Below are 20,779 nucleotides of genomic sequence, written 5' to 3'. Positions count from 1 at the left end.
ACCAAGCATAAGGGTTGGGAAGGTGGCTCAGTGGTAGAGCGCTTGCCTTGCATGCCTGAGGCCCTGGGTTCAATTCCTCAGCACCACATAAGCAGAAAAAGCGGGAAGTGGCGCTGTGGCTCAAGTGGTAGAGCGCTAGCCTTGAGCTGAAGAGCTGAGGGACAGTGCCCAGGTCCAGAGTTCAAGCTCCACAACCACCACCACCACCACCAACAACAAAAAGACATGGATCTCTTACTAATCAATATAAGAATTATGGAAGTCCTTTTATACGCTAAATTATCATTTCATGTTGTTTTTTAGTCTCTCCTACCAGCATTCAGTGGAGGGAGAGAAAAAGGAAAATTATTTTTCTTTAAATAGCAACTAACTTTCATCAAGTTATACCAGGAGCATGATATAGTACAAAGTGCTTGGTGGACACAGCAATAAACGAAAGTGCAAAATTATAGCAAATGTAAAAAGAAACAGAAGTCAAGGGATTTCATTTATCCATAATGCTATTCCTCATGATAAAAGAAAAAGAAAAAGACCGGCTGAGTGGATTACAGGGAGAGAGGCAGAGTTCAAACTCTAGCTGTCTCTTACAATCCCGATGACCTTGAACACACTGTAAAATCTCTGTGAGTCTCAATTCCTTCATTGTATGAAGTAGACATGAGAGTAGTGCTTTGAATAATGCTGAGTAAATGCTAGCCACGGTACTGCTTCATCTGTATAAGAGCTGGATCTTAGCTGCTTTGTTTGACGTCCAACACCGAAGTCTTCAATGTGAGTTATCTGGGATGGTGCAAACAATGTATAATAGGCTGAATTATGTCTGTTGTGCAGATAGTAGTAGACAATGCAGTTTCTATAAAGGCAGAATTCAGAGCTGATTTTTTTTTATATAAACTATGGCACCTAGCAGAGTACTTTAGCTGACTGGAGGTCTCACAGATGAACATCTTTTCTAGAAATTGTCTTCCTCTAAAGAAGTCGTTGCTCGGGCATTTGTCCCAGCTCTGGATGCAGCAGATATCCAGTGAATGGGATTCCAAAGCCAGGTTTCCAACTCAGAAGGGCTACCCCAGCTCCATCTGTGCCCATGGGATCCTGAAGCCTGTGCTGTAAACTGGTCACTAGTCTGCCTCTCCCCCTCCTCCCAGATCTATTTCCCTTACTCCCTCACACGGAAGTCTTCATCTACCTGAGACTTGCTGGTGACCCGTGCCACAGTTATTTGTGCATTTGCACTTAACTAGATACCATCTCCTTTCTTTTTTTGTCAGCCATGGGGCTTGAACTCTGGGCCTGGGTGCTGTCCCTCAGCTCTTCAGCTCAAGGTGAGTGCTCTACCACTTGAGCCACAGCGCCACTTCCAGTTTTCTAGTGGTTTATTGGAGATAAGAGTCTCATGGACTTTCCTGCCTGAGCTAGCTTTGAACCGTGATCCTCGGATCTCAGCCTCCTGAGTAGCTAGGATTACAGGTGTGAACCACCAGCACTTGGTAAGCTCTATTATTTTTAGCCACAGCACTACTTCTGGTTTTTTGGTGGTTAATTGGAGATACAAATCTCAGATCTCAGCCTCCTGAGTAGCTAGGATTATAGGCATGAGCCACCAGCACCTGGCTTGTTTGTTTACATGCTTTCAATCTATTATCACAGAGAGCAGTGAAAAGAACTATTTTTCAGAGAACATCTCTACAGTGGCACTTGAGCTAGGCCAAAAAGGCTTTGTTTATAAACATCATTGGGAAATATACATCTAGAGAGGAAATGTCAGTCTCACAGCTCCAACTCAATCATGTAACATTAAAATGAGCAAGGCTATATAGTTACTGTACTTTCTTGCCATTTCTTATTTTTCCTACAGAAAATACCAACAAGAAATAGAACAAGGGGCTGGGAAGGTGGCTCAGTGATAGAGTGCTTGCCTTGCATGCATGAGGCCCTGGGTTCGATTCCTCAGCACCACATAAGCAGAAAAGGCCAGAAGTGGTGCTGTGGGTCAAGTGGTAGAGCACTAGCCTTGAGTTGAATTGCTGAGGGACAGTGCCCAGGCCCAGAATTCAGTCCCCAAGACCAACCAGAAAGAAAGGAAGGAAGGAAGGAAGGACGAAAGGAGAAAGAAAGAAAGAGAGAGAGAGAACAAATCTGCCCTGCAGGTAATAGACCTACACTGCTTGCTGGCATTTCCTTTGGCCTCAAGCTAAGGTCTCCTTTAATCAAATGACTTTTCAAGGTGAGATTGGTTTTTACTGAATTTTGGGTCCTATGTTATTACTGTATCATTAGTTTCTTTCTCTATTTAGGATGTAGAAGAATTATTCAGGCATTAGTCTGTAATCCTAGCTCCTCAGAAGGATAAGCTCTGAGGATCAAGGTTCAAAGCCAGCCTGAGCAGGAAAGGGCATAAGATTCTTATCTCCAATTCACTGCCAAAAAGCCAGAAGTGAAGCTATGGCTCAATGATAGAGCTATGAGGTCAAGCCCCACTCCCCCATCAATAAAAGATACAGAAGAATTACAACTCTAGCTTCTCTGACATTCTACCTTTCTTAAAAATAAAACCTCCAGAAGCTTTCTAGAGGTTTTCTGTTGAGAAATAAAGGGTTAAGAAGACTGAGATTGGAGGCTCATGGTTCAAAGCCAGCCCCGACAGAAAAGTCAGTGAGATTCTCATCTCCAGTTAATCAGCAAAAAATCCAGAAGTGGAGCTGTGGCTCAAGTGGTAAAATACTAGCCTTCAGGCAATAAAGCTCAGGAACAGTGCCCAGACCCTGAGTTCAAGCTCCAGGATGGGCACAAAAAACATAAACTGGTGGTTCAACTGGTTATTTTCATAAATGTGTACTAGTACTGGGGGTTTAAGCTCAGGGCCTGGATGCTCTCCTTTTGTTCCCTTTGTTACTTTGCTCAAGGCTGCCACTCTACTTCCTAAGTCACACCTGTACTTCTGGCCTTTTGTTGGTTATAGGAGTCTCAAAAGTTTTCCTGCCTGGCCTGGTTTCAAACTATGATGCTAAGATCTCAGCCTCTTGAGTAGCTAGGATTACAGGTGTGAGCCACCCAACTATCAGTGACAGGTCTGAGGCTCTCTAATGTCCTCTTTGCAGGCATAAATACTTTGGCACCGGGGAAACCAGTTATTCTGTAGAAACATCTTCTTTGTCCGCATCTGGAACACAGACGCTTTGACACAGTTGGAAAATTTTCACACAGATGAGATAAAACCACTCACTCAAAGTCAGTGGAGGTTTATTCTACCTTCCAACCATGTGGATAAAAATCCATAATGAAGGGGCTGGGAAGGTGGCTCAGTGGTAGAGCGCTTGCCTTGCATGCCTGAGGCCCTGGGTTCCATTCCTCAGCACCACATAAGCAAAAAGAAAAAAGCTGGAAGTGGTGCTGTGGCTCAAGTGGTAGAGTGCTAGCCTTGAGCTGAAGAGCTGAGGGACAGCGCCCAGGCCCAGAGTTCAGGCCCCAGGACCAGACCAATAAAAAACAAAAAAAAATCCATAATGAAGTGAGGGAGGGGCATTGTTCTGACTTATGTAACTGTAATCCCTCTGTACTTTACCTTAATAATAATAATAATAATAACAATAGAAGCAGGAAAGCAAATCAATCAAACAAAACTATTATGATCTTACAGTCCTTAATGTCCTTGTAGTTTGGGGTGTCTTACCTTGTAACTTGGGTTCTCATTCCAAAATCCAGTGACCTCATTGATTGAAGTACTTCAATGCAGCCCATGTACTAGAATAAAAGAGAAGAACAAGTAATGCCATAATCCAGGCATCCGGGACTCATACTTAAGAGACTGAGATATGAGGATTATGGTTCAAAGCCAACCCTGAGCAGAGCAGTTCATGAGGCTTTCATCTCCAGCAAGAAATGGGGCTGCAGATTAAATGGTAGAGCACTAGCCTTTAATGAGAAATCTAAGGGACAGATCTATCCTTAGTACTGGCACCAAAACACAAAACAAACAAGCAAAAAGCCATAAAGTTTTCTCTTCGCTACCAACTGACCTACTCAGAAGCAACTTGAAGTCATCTCCTGGTGTATCAAGTTACATTTCCACACTCTTAACTTGCACAGATATTTCCAACCACTGATGGACACAGGCCTCAGGCCTCAGTTCAGTTATAAAACATCAGCAATGAGGCTGGGAAGGTGGCTCAGTGGTAGAGTGCTTGCCTTGCATGCATGAGGCCCTGGGTTCGATTCCTCAGCACCACATAAGCAGAAAAATCTGGAGGTGGTGCTGTGGCTCAAGTGGTAGAGTGCTAACCTTGAGCTAAAGAGCTGAGGCCCAGATTTCAGGCCCCACAACCAACCAAAACCAAAAAACAAAAACAAAACATCAGCTAAATCTAAACTAAAATATCAGGAATACAAGTAACAAAGATTATTATGGTTTCATGGTTTGGAGAGTGAATTCTGGAGTCAGATGAGACCAATAATAGAAGAATGGTCAGTCTTCTAAATAAACAGAACACAGAATTTAGTAACGTTCAGAAAGATCATATCTTTTTTTGGGGGGGGGGTCCGGTCGTGGGGTCTGAACTCTGGGCCTGGGCGCTGTCCCTCAGCTCTTCAGCTCAAGGCTAGCGCTCTACCACTTGAGCCACAGCGCCATTTCCGGCTTTTTCTGCTTATGTGGTGCTGAGGAATCGAACCCAAGGCCTCGTGAATGCAAGGCAAGCGCTCTACCACTGAGCCACCTTCCCAGCCCAGTAATTTTTTTTTATATAACAAAAGATCATATCTTTTGCAAGAGCATTGAAATGTTATGGCTGTTTAAGAAAGGAAAACTGCTAGTTACCATTGGCGATGTTTAGGTTAAACATAGAACACTGGAAAAGGAACTGGGGATCTCTGGGAAAGAAGAGGACATTTAAAAGTGACAGCAATGAGAAGCCATAGTGCGCGGCCTGAACGGATGTGAGTTTTAGGAGCCTTCACTGTAAAGCTGGGTTAACAGTAAGGAGGAGCGAGGCGCTGGAGGCTCGCACCTGTAATCCTAGCTACTCAGGAGGCTGAGATCTCAGGATCACAGTTCAAAGCCAGCCCAGGCAGGAAAGTCTGTGAGACTCTTATCTCCAATAAACCACCAGAAAACCGGAAGTGGCGCTGTGGCTCAAGTGGTAGAACGCTCACCTTAAGCTGAAGAGCTGAGGGACAGCGCCCAGGCCCAGAGTTCAAGCCCCAAGACCAACAGCAAAAACAAAGAAAAAACAGTGAGGGGGGGGGAGTCAGGATGCTCCTCCCTTCCCCCCCTCCCAAAAGAAAATGATTACAGCTCACATTGAGAGGGGGGAAGGGATAGATTCAAGTGACATCAGGGAATCAGAGGTTGTGGGTTTGGGCAGCTCATTTACTACAGAGAATAAGAGAGCAGGATGAGTCAGAAATGATTCAGACATTGCCAGCCAGGACACCAGAGGGAAGGAAGAGTAATGCCATTCATAGAAACAAGAGCATGAGGGAGAGAGCGAGCTACAAATCCGTTTGGGAGCAGTGGACTGTAAGACACTGGTAAGGGCAGCCAGGAAATGACAGGCTGGTGATTCTGGATTCTAGATGAAGAAATGAAGTCTAGAGAGGCAGCCGGAGTGTTCAGTGTAGCTTTGGCCAGGTGAGGCTGGGGGAGGAAATCCTCTTAGCAGAGTCTCCATGGACTAGGGAGAGTGTTTGTGGATTGCCTTGGAAATGCGATGCGTGCCAAGTGGTCTGATGGAAAGTGATCTCTCTGTCCGCCCCTTGGAAGCGATACGCTTCCTATTTAGCTTTTTGGAAGCTGTCCAGCCTCCTTCTGCTTGAAAACAGCAGAAGTATAATGGAAGAAATGGCAAGACTTGGGGGGGGGTGGCTAGGGGTATCCCCCAGAGAGTACTTAACAGAATTTCAGCGTGGATTTTGTAGATTTAGTACTTTAAAAACCAGCCCAGGGCACACGTATTATCTCAATCCTATTGCTGGGGAGATTTTTTTTTCTTTTTCATTCAAACCCTGGTGAATCCCATTTCTCTTTGGGGGGGGGGTCTTTCATAAGAACACAAGAACCATTTTGGATATTTTGTTCTGCCCTGATCACACTTAACTTCCCAAGATTTGAGTCATTCAGGGAAGTAAGATGGGTAGAGAGCTGTATCCTAAGAAGCAAACGTGGACATCAGGAAAGAAAGCTAGAGCTAGGGGTGCATTAGAGAAAGAAAAATTCAGAATTGTGGTGGAAGAAGATTCTGAGGACCGGTGCGCCACACAGGGGCTAATGCAATGGATTTGTCTGCGTCGGCATCATTAGCTGCTCTGACTTTTCCTGCCCTTCACTGGGCTCTTCTGTTCCCGACTCTGGGTCCCCATCTCCTAGAAAGAACTGAGACACACACACACACACACACACACACACACAGAGTTTGGGACACCCTGATGGGGCACAGGAGGGCACAGTAGGAAGTCACTGAGGTCACACTAGGTGATACTCACTCACCTGCTTTGAAAAGGTGACCAAGTACTCCACTCCACTACAGTGATCATTTCTAGTTTATAATGAAGCCAGGTGCAGGTGGCTCATGCCTGTAATTCTAGCTACTCAGGAGGCTGAGATCTGAGGATCACAGCTCAAAGCCAGCCCGGGCAGGAAAGTCCGTGAGATTCTTATCTCCAATGAACCACTAGAAAACCAGAAGTGGCGCTGTGGCTCAAGCGGTAGAGTGCTAGCCTTGAGCTGAAGAGTGCAGGGAGAGCGGCCAAGCCCAGAGTTCAGGCCCCATGACCGACAAAAAGTAAATAAAGTGTATAATGGATCATATACCTCCACAGCTTAGAGCCCCAAAAACCTAGCATCCAGTCAAAAACCTTACTATAAACATCTGGACCTTATGCTCTCTGGTCAACACTTACTTCTTCCATGTTGTTCTCTCTCTGTGTACTCTATTGCTATATCGACCTCCGTCCTTCTCCTCAAGTCCATTCAACAATTAGCAGAGCAATGACTATTACCAGGTTCCTAGTACCTGGGACTGTGCCTAGCACCTAGGATAGCACCCTAGTACTTGGAAGTCCTCTATAAACACTGGCTGAAGGAATGAATTAAGCAAAGTAAGCATCTGGTATTCAACAGTACCGTAGGGTGCTCTCTCTCTCTTTCTCTCTGTATGTGAGTGTGTGTATATGTGAATGTGTGTGTGTGTGTGTGTGTGCACAGGTCAGGACACTGTCCCTGAGCTTTTTTTTGCTCAAGCCTGGCATTCTTTCACTTGAGTCCTAGCCCTATTTCTGTTGGTGGTTAATTACCGATAAGAATCTCACAGACTTTCCTGCCGAGTCTGGCTTTAAAACTTGATCTTCAGATCTCAGCCTCCTCTGTAGCTTGGATTACAAGTGTCAGCCCTCTGACCCTAGCTTTTGCCATGACTGATTTGTGGAACAGAATTGGTCTTCTCACTTGAGTCACAGAATCCTTTTTAACTTAGAAATCCTTTCTGGGAGGAAGCAAGGAAGGTATAGGGCAGAAAAAGAATCTCTTTCCCCCTCCCAAACCTAATATACCAGCCATACCACTCCTGGGCATCTATCCTGAGCATCATGAACAGGATATGACAAGGACACCTGTACACCCATGTTCATTGCTGTACTATTCACACTAGCCAAGATATCAACACAACTCAGATGCCCCACAATAGATGAATGGATCCAAAACACGTGCTACCTATATACAATGGAATCTTACACAGCCAGTAGAAAGGATAAAATAACGTCCTTTGCAGGGGAATGATGGAACTAGAACAAATCATGTTGAGCGAGATAAGCCAAGATCAGAGAGACAAACAGCGCATGTTCCCCCTGAGAGGTGGAAATTAGATTTAAAATGTAACTGGATATGACAAAGTATACAGGAGTCTAGACACCCATATACAGTGAGACCAAGGAAGATAGTCTTAGGAGAAAAGCACCAAGTTGTAATAGCCAAGCACCTCTTCGTATGAATATGAAATAGTATACATACTGAAACAAACTCCAAAAATAAGGAAACAAAGGACCTTTACTTAATCTGCTTTTTTGTTTTCAGATGACTTCTTATTCCTTACCCTGTATATAGCATATACACGTGCACATCTGAGGGAAGCAGTGGAAAATGGTGCAAATGTGCAGCAGCAGAGCTCACTGGCTACGCGAGACATTGATGAAAGTGAACCATGCAATTTGTGGGCAGAGATGGGAGGGAGGTAATGGGACGGAGTGAGGGAACAGAGGACACTAAGCAAAAGGAAAGAAATGTACTTATTGCCTGACATATGTAAACCCACTGTATATCACCTCTCAGAAAACAATCAAATGGGGCTGGGAAGGTGGCGCAGTGGTAGAGTGCTTGCCTCACATGCATGAGGCCCTGGGTTCGATTCCTCAGCACCACATACACAAAAAAAAGCCAGAAGTGGGCGCTGTGGCTCAAGTGGTAGAGCACTAGCCTTGAGCTGAAGAGCTGAGGGACAGCGCCCAGACCTAGAGTCAAGCCCCACGGTCCCACAAACAAACAATAAAGTAATCAAAAAAGAATCTCTTTCCTTCTTTGTTTAGGAACTTTGTTAGTGTGTGAGCAGAGAGAGACTGGGGAGCTAGCTAGGTCAGAGGGAGGAGAAGGTTAATCTGTGAGGTAGGTATAAACGGGAGAGGAGGGAGAGAGGGGAGGCTGGGAAGGGATGTGAAGGGTAAACAAAAGGAGGAGGCTGCAATGCTTGGTAAGAAATGTACGCATTATCCTGCCCATGTAATTGTAACCCCTCTATACAGTATCTTCACAAATAAAATAAAATAAAAAATATATATATATTAAAAAAAAACGGGAGAGGATAATGCCTCTAGTTCATTTATTAAAAGCAGATCTGCAGGAGACAGGGTCTCTGTTCTTAAGAAGGCCCTACCCATTAAGATAGGCTAACTACAGAAAGAGGTGACTTATCTTTCTTTTATGAGGTGAGTCATTGTTGCTAACTCGTTAGTAGATGGGGAAATTAACGTCTATTGAAGGGAAGCGCCTGGGTCCGTTTCATTTATTTGCTGGGAATAAATCAGGATTTATTTTACAGTCCTTTGGCTGTGTGACCAGGAAAAAAAAAATGAAAAGGAATTGTCCAGCCAATTCCTACCTTCTCCCCACTTCCTTGGATCTCTCCAGGTAAGTAACACAGTGGTGAGACTGAGGCCGACAGTCAGGATGGCAGACAGGAATTCAAGCCACTGAGGGACAGCAGGAGTTGGTACAGGAGAGAGAAGACCTCCCGTAATTCCTGACACTGTGGCAAGGAGACTTTTATTTAGAAGCGTCTGGGGTTGGTGAGCAGAGTGACAGAGCCTCAGCAGTGCTCAGACAACCTCTCCCTTCAAGCAACCTGGCAGGTAGATGGGTTGTCCCATCCCCCAAGCCTGCTCTCTCCCCTTGAACGCCCCCCAAACAGCCACCAACATGGATTTCTTTGTTCTTTGTTCTTTTCGCCAGTCCTGGGGCTTGAACTCAGGGCCTGGGCTATGCTCAAGGCTAGTGCTCTACTGCTTGAGCCACAGCACCACTTCCAGCCTTTTCTGCTTATGGAGTATTGAGGAATCGAACCCAGGGCTTCATGCATAGGAGGCAAGTACTCTACCACTGAGCCATATTCCCAGCCTGGTCATGAGTGTTTCTTAAGCAATGCACTGCAGGAAAGAAATGGTTGTGGCTTTCAGAGGAAGGGATTGATCACTTCTGGACATCTCTGGACATTCTGGACAATGGTTGCACCATTGTCCCAGTGGGACTGGAAAGGGGGCTTCCTTTTATTTTTTACTTTACACTTGCATTTTTACAACTATGTGGTAGGGCTAGGCATTGGTGGCTCATGCCTGTAATCCTAGCTACTAAGGAGGCTGAGAGGATCATAGTTCAAAGCCAGCCCAGAAAGGAAAGTCTGTGAGACTCTTTAAAAAAAAAAAACCAACTTTTTTTAAATTGTCAAGATGATGTACAGACGGGTTTCAGTTACATAAGCAAGGTAATAAGTACATTTCTTGTCGAACTTATCTCCCATTAACCACAAGAAAACTGGAAGTGGTGCTATGGTTCAAAGTGGTAGAGCTCTAATCTTGAGCAAGAGAGCTCAGAGACAGTGCCCAAGCCTGGAGTTCAAGGCCTGTGTAAAAAAACAAAAGTATGTAGTAGTAGTAGTATGATAGAGTTATAACATTAAATAAACAAGCTTATTATTTTACATCTAGAAACCACAGTTTATGAAGAAGGGTTAAATCCCTCTTTATCTCCATGTGATGCACCTGCCACTGTGCTAAGAAAATGGGAGAATATCATTGAAGAGAAAGCTAAGGCATAAGCCCCTGCCTGGGCTCTTAGTCTTACTTTAAACTAAAATAAACACAAGGCCGGGTACCAGTCACTCATACCCGCAATCCCAGCTAAGGTAGGTTGAGATCTGAGAATCCTGATTCAAAGCCAGTCTAGGTAGACAAATCCAAAAGACTCCTATCTCCAGTTAACAAGCAAACAGGTGAGAAGTAGAGGCGTAGCTCAGGTGGTAAAGTGTCAGCCTTAAGCAAACCAATTAGACAAGAGGGGAGAGGGGAAAACCAATGGGTCCACTTTCTGAATCTCTCTCCCAGTTCAGTCAATGCACTTTTGGAATGTGCATCTGGCACAATATCACTGTCCTACCTTACTCCATTCCGATTTCCTCATTAATTCTAGAAAACCACACACTAATATGCCTTCAGATCCTCCTTATAGATGGTCCTAGAAAGATGCTTTGAAGAAATTGCCAGTCCTCAGGAAAAGATTCTGCTTTTTAAGCATCATGGGCAATGTCTCCAGGATCCAGCCTCTGCAGATCACATCAGCCTTTCCCTCCCTCTCCCTTTCTTCTCACCAAGCTGTTTTCATTCAGAATTACCCTTTTCTCTGCCCTATTCACCTTGAAATATCCTCTTCATCACATTTCAGCACGGGGAAAAAAAACCATACATAAATTCACTATCAGGCAACCATTAGGGAAAACCGTTTAGCAATTTTTCAAATAGTTAAACAACTCAATACAATGGCTCATCCTTGTCATTCTAGCTACTCAGGAAAACAGGAGGATTGTGATTCAAGGCCAGTCTGAGCAAAAAAAAAAGAAGTTTACAAGGGGCTGGGAAGGTGGCTCAGTGGTAGAGCTCTTACCTTGCATGCATGAGGCCCTGGGTTCGATTCCTCAGCACCACATAAGCAAAAAAAAAGAAAAAAAAGCCAGCAGTGGCGCTGTGGCTCAAGTGGTAGAGTGCTAGCCTTGAGCTGAACAGCACCCAGGCCCAGAGTTCAGGCCCCACGACTGGACCTCCCCCCCGCCCCGAAAAAAGCTTACAAGACCCATCTCAACTAATACAAGGTTGAGCATAGTGGCATGTACCTGTCTTCTCATCCACATGGGAAGCATAAATAGGAGTAGTGTAGTTCAGGCCTGAACTTTTATGCTTGAGCCTAAATGTGAGAACCTATTTGAAGAGGAACCAAAGCAAAAAACCAAAAGAGGAAAAAGAAAGTTAGACAGAACCACCATTGGAACCAGCAATTCCACTCCTAAATACAGACCCAGCAAAACTAAAAAACGTATGCTCACAGCAGCATAATTCATAATAGCCCAAAAGACACAACGGATGAATGGATAAATATGAAGTGGTCTAATCATGCAATGGATATGCCTGCCCTACAGCATAAACTTCGAAAGTACTAGTTTGAGAGAAACTGAGGCAGTCAACAAAGGCCAGGTATTGTATGATTTCACTGATATGAAACATCAGAAGAGACAAATCTGTAAGGACAGAAAACAAGACTGGGGGGGCTGGGAAGGTGGCTCAGTGGTAGAGCGCTTGCCTTGCATGCCTGAGGCTCTGGGTTCAATTCCTCAGCACCACATAAGCAAAAAGAAAAAAGGCAGAAGTGGCGCTGTGGCTCAAGTGGTAGAGCACTAGCCTTGAGCTGAAGAGCTGAGGGACAGCGCCCAGGCCCAGAGTTCAGGCCCCATGACCGGACCCCCCCCCCCAAAAAAAAGAAATTCTATAATTGATGATGATTTCATGACTGTGACTATACTAAGAACATTGAGCTGGGCACCAGTGGCTCACACCTGTAATCCTAGCTACTCAGGAGGCTGAGATCTGAAGATCAAGGTTTAAGCCAGCCCAGGCAGAAAAGTCCCTGTGAAACTCTGTATCTCCAATCAAAAACTGGAAGTAGAGCTGTGGCTGAAAGTGATACAGCATGACCCTGGAGCAAAAAAGAGCTGAGGGAGGGGCTGGGAAGGTGGCTCAGTGGTAGAGTGCTTGCCTTGCATGCAAGAGGCCCTGGGTTTGAGTCCTCAGCACCACATAAGCAGAAAAAGCCAGAAGTTGTGCTGTGGCTCAAGTGGTAGGGCACTAGCCTTGAGCTGAAGAGCTGAGGGACAGTGCCCAGGCCCAGAGTTCAGGCCCCACAACTGGCAAAAAAAAAAAAAAAGCTGAGGGACAGCGCCCAGGCCAAGTTCAAGCCCCACGACTCAAAAAAAAAAAAAAAAGTTAATTAATTAATCAAAATAAAAATAAAAAAAACATTGAATCATGCACTTTAAAGTTATAAATTGTATGACACGAAAATTATACCTCAAGAAAAGCAATGACCAGGAAGCCAACAACAAGAGGCCAAAGAAGCAATATCTGCAGACAGAATGGGACCATTGATATAAATGGTTCAGGAAATATATTTATGAATGAATGATTCATGAATAAGTGATTGAGGCTTCAGAAACTGTTGCAACGCCCAGAGGTCACTGCCCTTCCTTTGGAGATTCTGAGTACCTTGGTTACTCATCTAGGTTGCACAGAGAGGCAGTGGGGATGTGATTTGTCTGTTTTAACCTTGTACCCCCACCCCCACCCTGAAGTATGGGCTGGTCAAGGTCAGGCAGAGAATCTTAGTCATCATCACGGCCAGCACCTCTTACAGAGCAATAAATGATTTATTGGAATAAATTTGCCCCAAAAAAAATGATGCTCAGGAAGTCTCAAAATAACCTGGATCCTAACTGGACCGTGTATGAGGCATTTCTTCTTAAAGGAGTACCTCCCCAGTTAAGATAATCCTGAAGGTAAATTAACAAAAGTCCTCTTTATGCCAGGTTTGATTTGGAATATTGGTCTTATAAGAAGTGAATGGAAACTCCTTCCAACCAAAGGAAACAGACAGATGGGCCAGGGGACCTGGCATCCTTCCCCCTGGGATGGGAAGGGGGTGCAGGAGCCTATGGAGCTGGAAAGGCAGGCCACTCAGAGCACCTCTGTAGGAGTGGCCATGTAGCATTCAAGAACCCAGGGCTTAGCTGGGCGCTGGTGGCTCATGCCTGTAATCCTAGCTACTAAGGAGGATGAGATCTGAGGATCGAGGTTCAAAGCCAGCCCAGGCAGGAAAGTCCGTGAGACTCTTATCTCCAATAAGCCACTTGAAAACCGGAAAGTGGTGGTGTGGCTCAAGTGGTAGAGCACTCGCCTTGAGCTGAACAGCTGAGGGACAGTGCCCAGGCCCAGAGTTCAAGCCCTATGACCAACAAAAAAAAAAGAGAGAGAGAAAGGAAGGAAGGAAGGAAGGAAGGAAGGAAGGAAGGAAGACGCTCGCTCCACCTTGCTTCTCCTCTCCTGGTGGAGGCCCGGGCACCCCCAGCGAGAAGCGGGGACCGTGTTTGACGTAAGCTGACAGCTCTTGATTACCACAACCCTGCCGGCTTCAACTGCAAAGATGAAGCTGAATTTAGAAACTTTATTGTCTGGCTTGAAGTCCAGAAAATAAGACACTACAAGATTGAAGATAGAGGAAATTTAAGAAACACCCACAGCAGTGACTGGCCCAAGTTCTTTGAAAAGTATCTCAGAGATGTTAACTGTCCTTTCAAGATTCAGGATTGACAAGAAGCAATTGACTGGCTTCTTGGGTTCGCTGTTCGACTTGAATCTGGAGACAATGCTGAAAAGTACAAGGGCTTAGTAGCTGATAATGCAAAAAATATTGACAATGCAACTAAAAATGCAGAGCCATTGGCCAATTTGGATGTAAATAATCTTGATTTTAAGGCTGGTGTGATGGCTTTGGCTAACCATCTTCAGATTCAGCATCGTGATGAATGCCTGGTAATGCTTAAGGCAATTCGCATTTTGGTTCAGGAGCGCCTAACACAGGATGCAGTTGCTAAAGCAAATCAAACAAAAGAGATGCAGTTCTTAATGAAGCTGCTCAGATTCTGAGACTGCTGCATATAGAAGAGCTCAGACAGCTACAGACAAAAATTAATGAAGCCACAGTAGCTGTTCAGGCAATTATTGCTGATCCAATGACAGACCACAGACTAGGGAAAGTAGGAAGATGAACACTTCAAGATTTCAGCTTCTTAACCATCTTAGTACAATTGGGAACCATGTACACTTCTGGCATCCATTTGGAAATCAGATGTCACATTTCTGAGGGAGGATCCTGGAAAATTGACTATGTTATGTAGAGATTCACCACCATTGCTTTGTTTCTTTTAATAAAGTGTGGGAAAGTGGAAAGAAAGAGAAAGAGAGAAAGACAGAAAGAAAGAAAGAAAGAAGAAAGAAAGAAAGAAGGAAAGAAAGGAAGAAAGGAAGGAAGGAAGGAAGGAAGGAAGGAAGGAAGGAAGGAAAAGAACCCATGGTTGCCAACATCTTTCCTCTCTCCATCTTCCCTGGTCTCTTCTATTAGCCTGTTTACTGCTGAAAATACTGTGTATTTTGTGTATTTGTTAATTGATGATCTCCCCTACTTTGTAGCAAAGACCAAGACTTCTGTATTCCCAACACCTAGAGTCTAGAGTACTACTTGACACAAAATCTGTTTTGGTTGAATTGTGTGTGTGTGTGTGTGTGTGTGTGTGTGTGTATTTGTATATGTGTGTATCAATATCAACTCAAAGCTCCTCCTCCTGCTCCAGGTTTAAAGTCTAAACTTCTGGAGTTGTTTATTACTTTTGCAATTGAGGAATTGGCATGCAAGGAATTTCAACCTTCTAAGTCCGGAGCACTTAGAAAACAATGGAAGCAGGGTGCCAGTGGTTCATGCCTATAATCCTAACTATGTAGGAGGCTGAGTTCTGAGGATCATGATTCAAAGCCAGCCCGGGTAGGAAAAGTTGGTGAGACTCTTCTCTCCAGAAGTAGAACTGTGGCTCAAGTGGTAGAGCGCTAGCCTTGAGCAGAAAGCAGCTCAGGGATGAAGCATCCAGTGATGGCACTATGTTGTAGTATTGTTGTTCTTCCAAAAAAGAGGTCTCTCTCCAGGGCTCCTGCCCAAGTCAAGAGGCAGGGCTATGGAGTGGAAAAGACTGGAAACTCTATTCGCTGCCTCATTGTCTTTCTTCTTTCCCCCTTTAAGGAGACTCATTACCAGCAGCAAGAGGAGACAGACCATCATCATCTCTACTTTGACCCCATTCCTAGTTGTCCTAAAAGAGGAAGAGCTAATTGCCTCCTATACATAATTTCCTGGTGAGTATGAGAATCAAACAAGTACAGTTTTAAGTCGACTCAGCAGAGGTGCTGGTTGCTCATGCCTGTAATCCTAGCTATTCAGAAGGCTGACATCTGAGGATCACAGTTCAAAGCCAGCCTGAGCAGGAAAATCTATTCGATTCTCTTTTTTTTTTTTTTGGTCGGTTGTGGGGCCTGAAAGCTGGGCCTGGGCACTGTCCCTCAGGTCTTCAGCTGAAGGCTAGCACTCTACCACTTGAGCGTCAGCCCCACTTCCGGCTTTTTCTGCTTATGTGGTGCTAAGGAATCGAACCCAGGGCCTCATGCATGTAAGGCAAGCACTCCACCACTGAGCCATCTTCCCAGCCCCTCTATTCGATTCTCATCTCCAATGAACCACCAGAAAAAACGGAAGTGGAGCTGTGGCTCAAAGTGGCAGAACGCTAGCCTTAAGCGAAAAGAAAAGAGCTCAGCACCCAGGCCCTCCTGAATTCAAGCTCTATGACCAACCAACCAAAAAAAAAAAAGGGAAAGCCAGCATCCTATCAATAAAAGTGTCCTCCATGTGAGAAACCCAGATAGATATACAACAAAAAGATGTTGGCCCAGAGAGCACTCTGGTAACACTAAGATACTGAGAACTGGGCAGTTTGCCTACATAGAAATCTTCTATGTAGGGTGGGAAGGTGGCTCAGTGGTAGAGCGCTTGCCTTGCACGCCTGAGGCCTTGGGTTCGATTCCTCAGCACCACATAAGCAAAAAGTGGTAGAGTGCTAGCCTTGAGCTGAAGAGCTGAGGGACAGCGCCCAGGCCCAGAGTTCAGGCCCCACGACCAGACCCAAAAAAAATTAAAAAAAAAAAAAGAAATCTTCTAGTTCATCTTAAAAGGAAAAAAAAAAGTCCTCTGTGGGCAAGAAAAGTATGCCTGCCATCTGTGTCCCATGAGACAGCTACGCAGTGTCTTGTTCCAGCAGTCCTACGCTTATTGTAAGCACCCTACACACTGGGGATTTTTGTGAACTGAGAGCGGTTTCATCTCCGCCCACAGACCTGAGAACAGATGAAATGCCTCAGCTAGAGGTCATTCCTGTGGCAACACCAGGCTGAGCGCACCGAGGGGTTCTTAACTCTCCCAGGAACTTGTCACTCCTGTCTTTGAAGCTACCGTGGCTCTTTCTGCCAATGCGTCCAGTCAGAACCTTTATTATTACCTTGTGTGATAGTGCACTGTTACACAAGCAGAAATATACACTATGTCTAGTCTATGGTTCACACCATTCCACACGAGGAAACCCAGACAGGTTGTACAAAGGTGGAGAAACTGACTGGCACAGATTAGATGCATTCATCTTACCCCAGGGACCTGGCCCATGCAGGAGCACTCTGATCTTTAGATGGTCTAGTCCATGTCATTTTGCTGCTCTGAAGTTTATCATCTACGGCTCACCCCAAGCCCTACATGGGTGAGAAAAACGCAAGACAGCACCACACACTGGTGTTGGGGATGACTTGAACTCAAGAACGTTTCAAGCCGGGCACCGGTGGCTCACATCTGTAATCCTAGCTACTCGGGAAGCTGAGATCTGAGGATCACAATTCAAAGCCAGCCTGGGCAGGAAAGTCCGTGAAACTCTTATCTCCAATAAACTACTCAGAATACCGGAAGTGGCACTGTGGCTCAAGTGGTAGAGTGCTCACCTTGAGCTGAAGAGCTGAGGGACAGTGCCCAAGCCCAGAGCTCACAACCAACAAAAGAAAGAAAGAAAGAAAATAAAAAGAAAGAAAAGAAGTGTACTCATTACCTTACTCATGTAATTGTAACCCCTCTGTACAGCATCTTTACAATAAAATAACACTATAAAAAATGTTTCATCTGATCCAGGAGGCAGCTGATGACAGTAATTCTCCCTGCACACCTAGGTCAGGTAAGAGAAGTTTCCCCAGAATGCCTCATGTACCATGGTCATCTCTGAGAGAATGTAACTGAAAATGAATGCAGGAACCTGAAAAGTTATGGATTAACAGTACTGCCTTGTTCCAGGTGCTGGTGGCCCATACCTGTAATTGTAGCTACTCAGGTGGCTGAGATCTGAAGATTATGACTTGAAGCCAGCCTGAGAAGAAACGTCCATGAAAGTCTTATCTCCAACTAACCAGCAAAAATTCAGAAAGGGAGGTGTGGTTCAAATAGTAGACCCCCCCCCGCCGCCTTGAGTTAAAAAGCCAAGCGAGATACAAGGCTCTGAGTTCAAACCCTAGTATCAAGCCCCCCCCCCCAAAAAAAGATACTTCATTGTATCTTTCCTGCATCAACCCATCCAAATCTTTAAGATAGGTACAATGACTGATAGATATAAAGAAGAACAATAAGGTCAGACATCTACTGAGTGTAGCAAACATTTTTACATCCTGTAAGAACTTGCAACATGACTCGAAGATGGTTGCGTCCACTGTTAGTTTGATTTGAACGTATCGCCCAAAAGTTCTTGTGTTGGAAAAGATCCCCAAATTTATCATCTCAATGGTATCTGGAGATAGGGCCGCTAGTAATTAGTATTAGGAGGGGGAGGGGCAGCAATGGCACTGGTCCCTTTGTAAGAAGACAATGAAAAACCTAGGTTCCTACACTTGCTCTGTCCCAATATGGCCACAGCAAGTAGGTCTTCATCATGTGCAGAGCCGAGGATAATACTAGGTTCTTGGACTTCCCAGACTCTAGAACCATAAACCAAACAAAACTCTATTCTTGATAAATTAGTCTCCAGTATTCTGTCGCAGTAATGGAAAATAGACTATAAGAGCCACCTAAAGCATAGCATATAGATAGATAGATAGATATGGATATAGATATATTTCTCACATCTGATCCATCATTCTTTGTGTTCCAGGAAAGTAGGAACTGCTTTTGCACAAAGGCAAATTCTCCCTGTACAAAATAGACGTAGTTTGCTCTTTGCAGAAATTCCCTGGGGCTTTGGGACTTGTATTCCATTTTAATGTTGTTACTGAGCTTCAAAGTTGCAACTAATACGCTTTAACCAAAGTCTTTGTGGGAAAAGCAATTACCAGCCCTATGTCCAAGTCTAAGCAATTGTTAAAAGAGATTTTTATCATGGTATAGTGGCCTGATCTTAGGAAACCAAGAATGCCATTCTCTCTGTTGATCTTGGGCCAAGTCTCCAACCTGGTGAGACTGGATCTTCATTTCGAAAACAAGAGTGGAAACATGGCTTGAAAAAAACTTGCCCTACTCAGATTGTGATAGCAACTGGCTGTCTCTCCCTTATGGAGCCAGGGAAATCCCAGGCTACGTTACTACATTCACAAGAGAAGAAGCCTTCTCTGTGCTATTTACAGGAGCAACAGCTGAATAATTGGGTCCCAGCAGACACCTATTGTCAAAAAGGCAACCTTTTTCTTATTCCCAAAGTGACCTTTTTCCTCTGGAGAGACCTTCTTCTTTTTCTTCCTTCCTTCCTTCCTCTCTCTGCCTCCTCCTCCTCCTTCTTCCTCTTCTTCCTGCCTGGGTGCTGTCCCTTAGTTTTTTGCTGCTCAAGGTTGGACTTCTATTACTTGAGCCACACCTTCACTGGTAGCTTTCTGGTGGTTAAGTGGAGATGAGTGTTTCCTGGCTTTATCTTCCTTTTATATTCACTTTTCTATTTCCCCCACTCCTCCCTTCCATGTATGTGAACATTAGCTGCTTAGCTCTTCTGCACACAGAAGGACTGCATTCCTCTCGTCTCTCTTAACTCGGGTGTCGCTCCTCATTCGGCTGAGGCTATCAATGAGCTAGTGGGGGGACAGAAGCTGAGACTCATTTTCCCTTTCCCCCATCGTGTGGCACATAGTAGGTTCCCCATTCATACTTGCTGAATGTCTGAGTACTCTAGTCAAATTTTAGGCAACTTCCGCTGCAAGAGAAGGCCAATTCTTCCCTGAGTTTTCTAACTACACTTAACTGCCAGACCCAAATAAATAAAAGCTAAAAATATAGCCCAGATCATGAATCATAAATGAGATGGAAAAGCAATGACTCACAAAAAGTTAATCTGCTTCCCAGGAGAGTCTTGCCTGAATGAATGTCCTTCGCTCTGAAAGGGTTAGGCAGCAAGCCAGTGGCTCTGCTGTGCAGATAGTCAAATGCAATTCCCAGGTCTGCCACTGGGAGCCCATCTGCCATTCTCTGGCTCCCAGGAGGAAGGCTCAACGGGCAGCAGCCTGGTGCATCCTATCCCAGAGCAGTAGAGAAAGAGATGCCTAGAGGGAAGATGCTTTTACCAGTGCTCCAGCCTAGCCATGGTGTCCACCATCTTGCTGGCTACAGCCTTAGTATGCTTTCTGCTGCATCCAAAGCAACATTGTCACTCAGTGAATCACCCTAGAGCAGAATGAATGACCTACCAATTACATTTTATTTCTCTGGCTAATATAATCTAACCTAAGAACAACATTGTGGGGGGGCGGGGGGGAGGGCGGTCAGTCATAGGGCTTGAACTCTGGGCCTGGGGCACTGTCCCTGAGCTCTTCAGCTCAAGGTTAGTGCTCTACCACTTAAGCCACATCACTATTTCTGGTTTTCTGGTGTTTAACTGGAGATAAGAGTCTCATGGCCTTTTCTGCCCAGGCTGTCTTTGAACTGTGATTCTCAGATCTCAGCCTCTTGAGGAGCTAGGATTACAGGCGTGAGCCACGGGCACCCGGCACAGGTGTCTTGACAACCCATAATAATCCACTTCAAGTGGAACATCTTTTGTTTTTCATACCTTTCTCCACTTAAATTTCCTGAGCTGCAACAATGTGACTCAGCCTTTTGAGTATCTAAGACCTAAAGTATTTAAATTAAAAACTACTGTAGGAAAATTGTAAAATTGCCCAATCACAAACAAGGGCATCTTGAGGGACATCTCAGGTCCCCTACCCGCATGGATCTGTACTGCTCCTCCTTCTCAGACTCTAATACCTTTCCATTTTTGCTCCTTCTCTTGTATAACCTATGAAACCCTTTTTTCAGGAAATTATCTGAGATTTTTATATGCATTTAACATTACCCACTAGCTCAATATTGTATATGCTATTATAACTACTACATATTACATTCACTAGTCATATATATACACACACTGGCTCGCAGGATATATAACTAAATTACTCTTTAAAAAGATGTGGCTAGGCTAGGCACACATCCCTTATTCCAGCTTTACGAGCAGTGTACAGAAAGGAGGATTACAGTGCAAAAAAAAGTGTGAGAGGGGCT

The 20,779-nt window shown here is 44.7% G+C and overlaps 1 protein-coding gene and 1 pseudogene across 1 annotated transcript in view; one reads left to right on the top strand and one right to left on the bottom strand.

The window, feature by feature from the left end:
* The window catches only part of Shc4 (SHC (Src homology 2 domain containing) family, member 4), an 88,545-nt gene that overhangs the window by 40,025 nt on the left and 27,741 nt on the right, over nt 1-20,779 (bottom strand). Inside the window, exon 6 of the mRNA XM_013009964.1 lies at nt 3,674-3,744. Within this exon, the coding sequence (XP_012865418.1) occupies nt 3,674-3,744 (71 nt within the window). The remainder of the gene's footprint in view (nt 1-3,673; nt 3,745-20,779) is intronic.
* On the top strand, nt 11,701-14,581 carry LOC105980908 (annotated as a pseudogene).

This window comes from Dipodomys ordii, unplaced genomic scaffold, assembly GCF_000151885.1.
Source record: "Dipodomys ordii isolate 6190 unplaced genomic scaffold, Dord_2.0 Scaffold11, whole genome shotgun sequence".
Lineage (NCBI taxonomy): Eukaryota > Metazoa > Chordata > Mammalia > Rodentia > Heteromyidae > Dipodomys > Dipodomys ordii.
The sequence above is the reverse complement of the archived record's forward strand: the minus strand, read 5'-3'. Positions and strand labels throughout refer to the sequence as shown.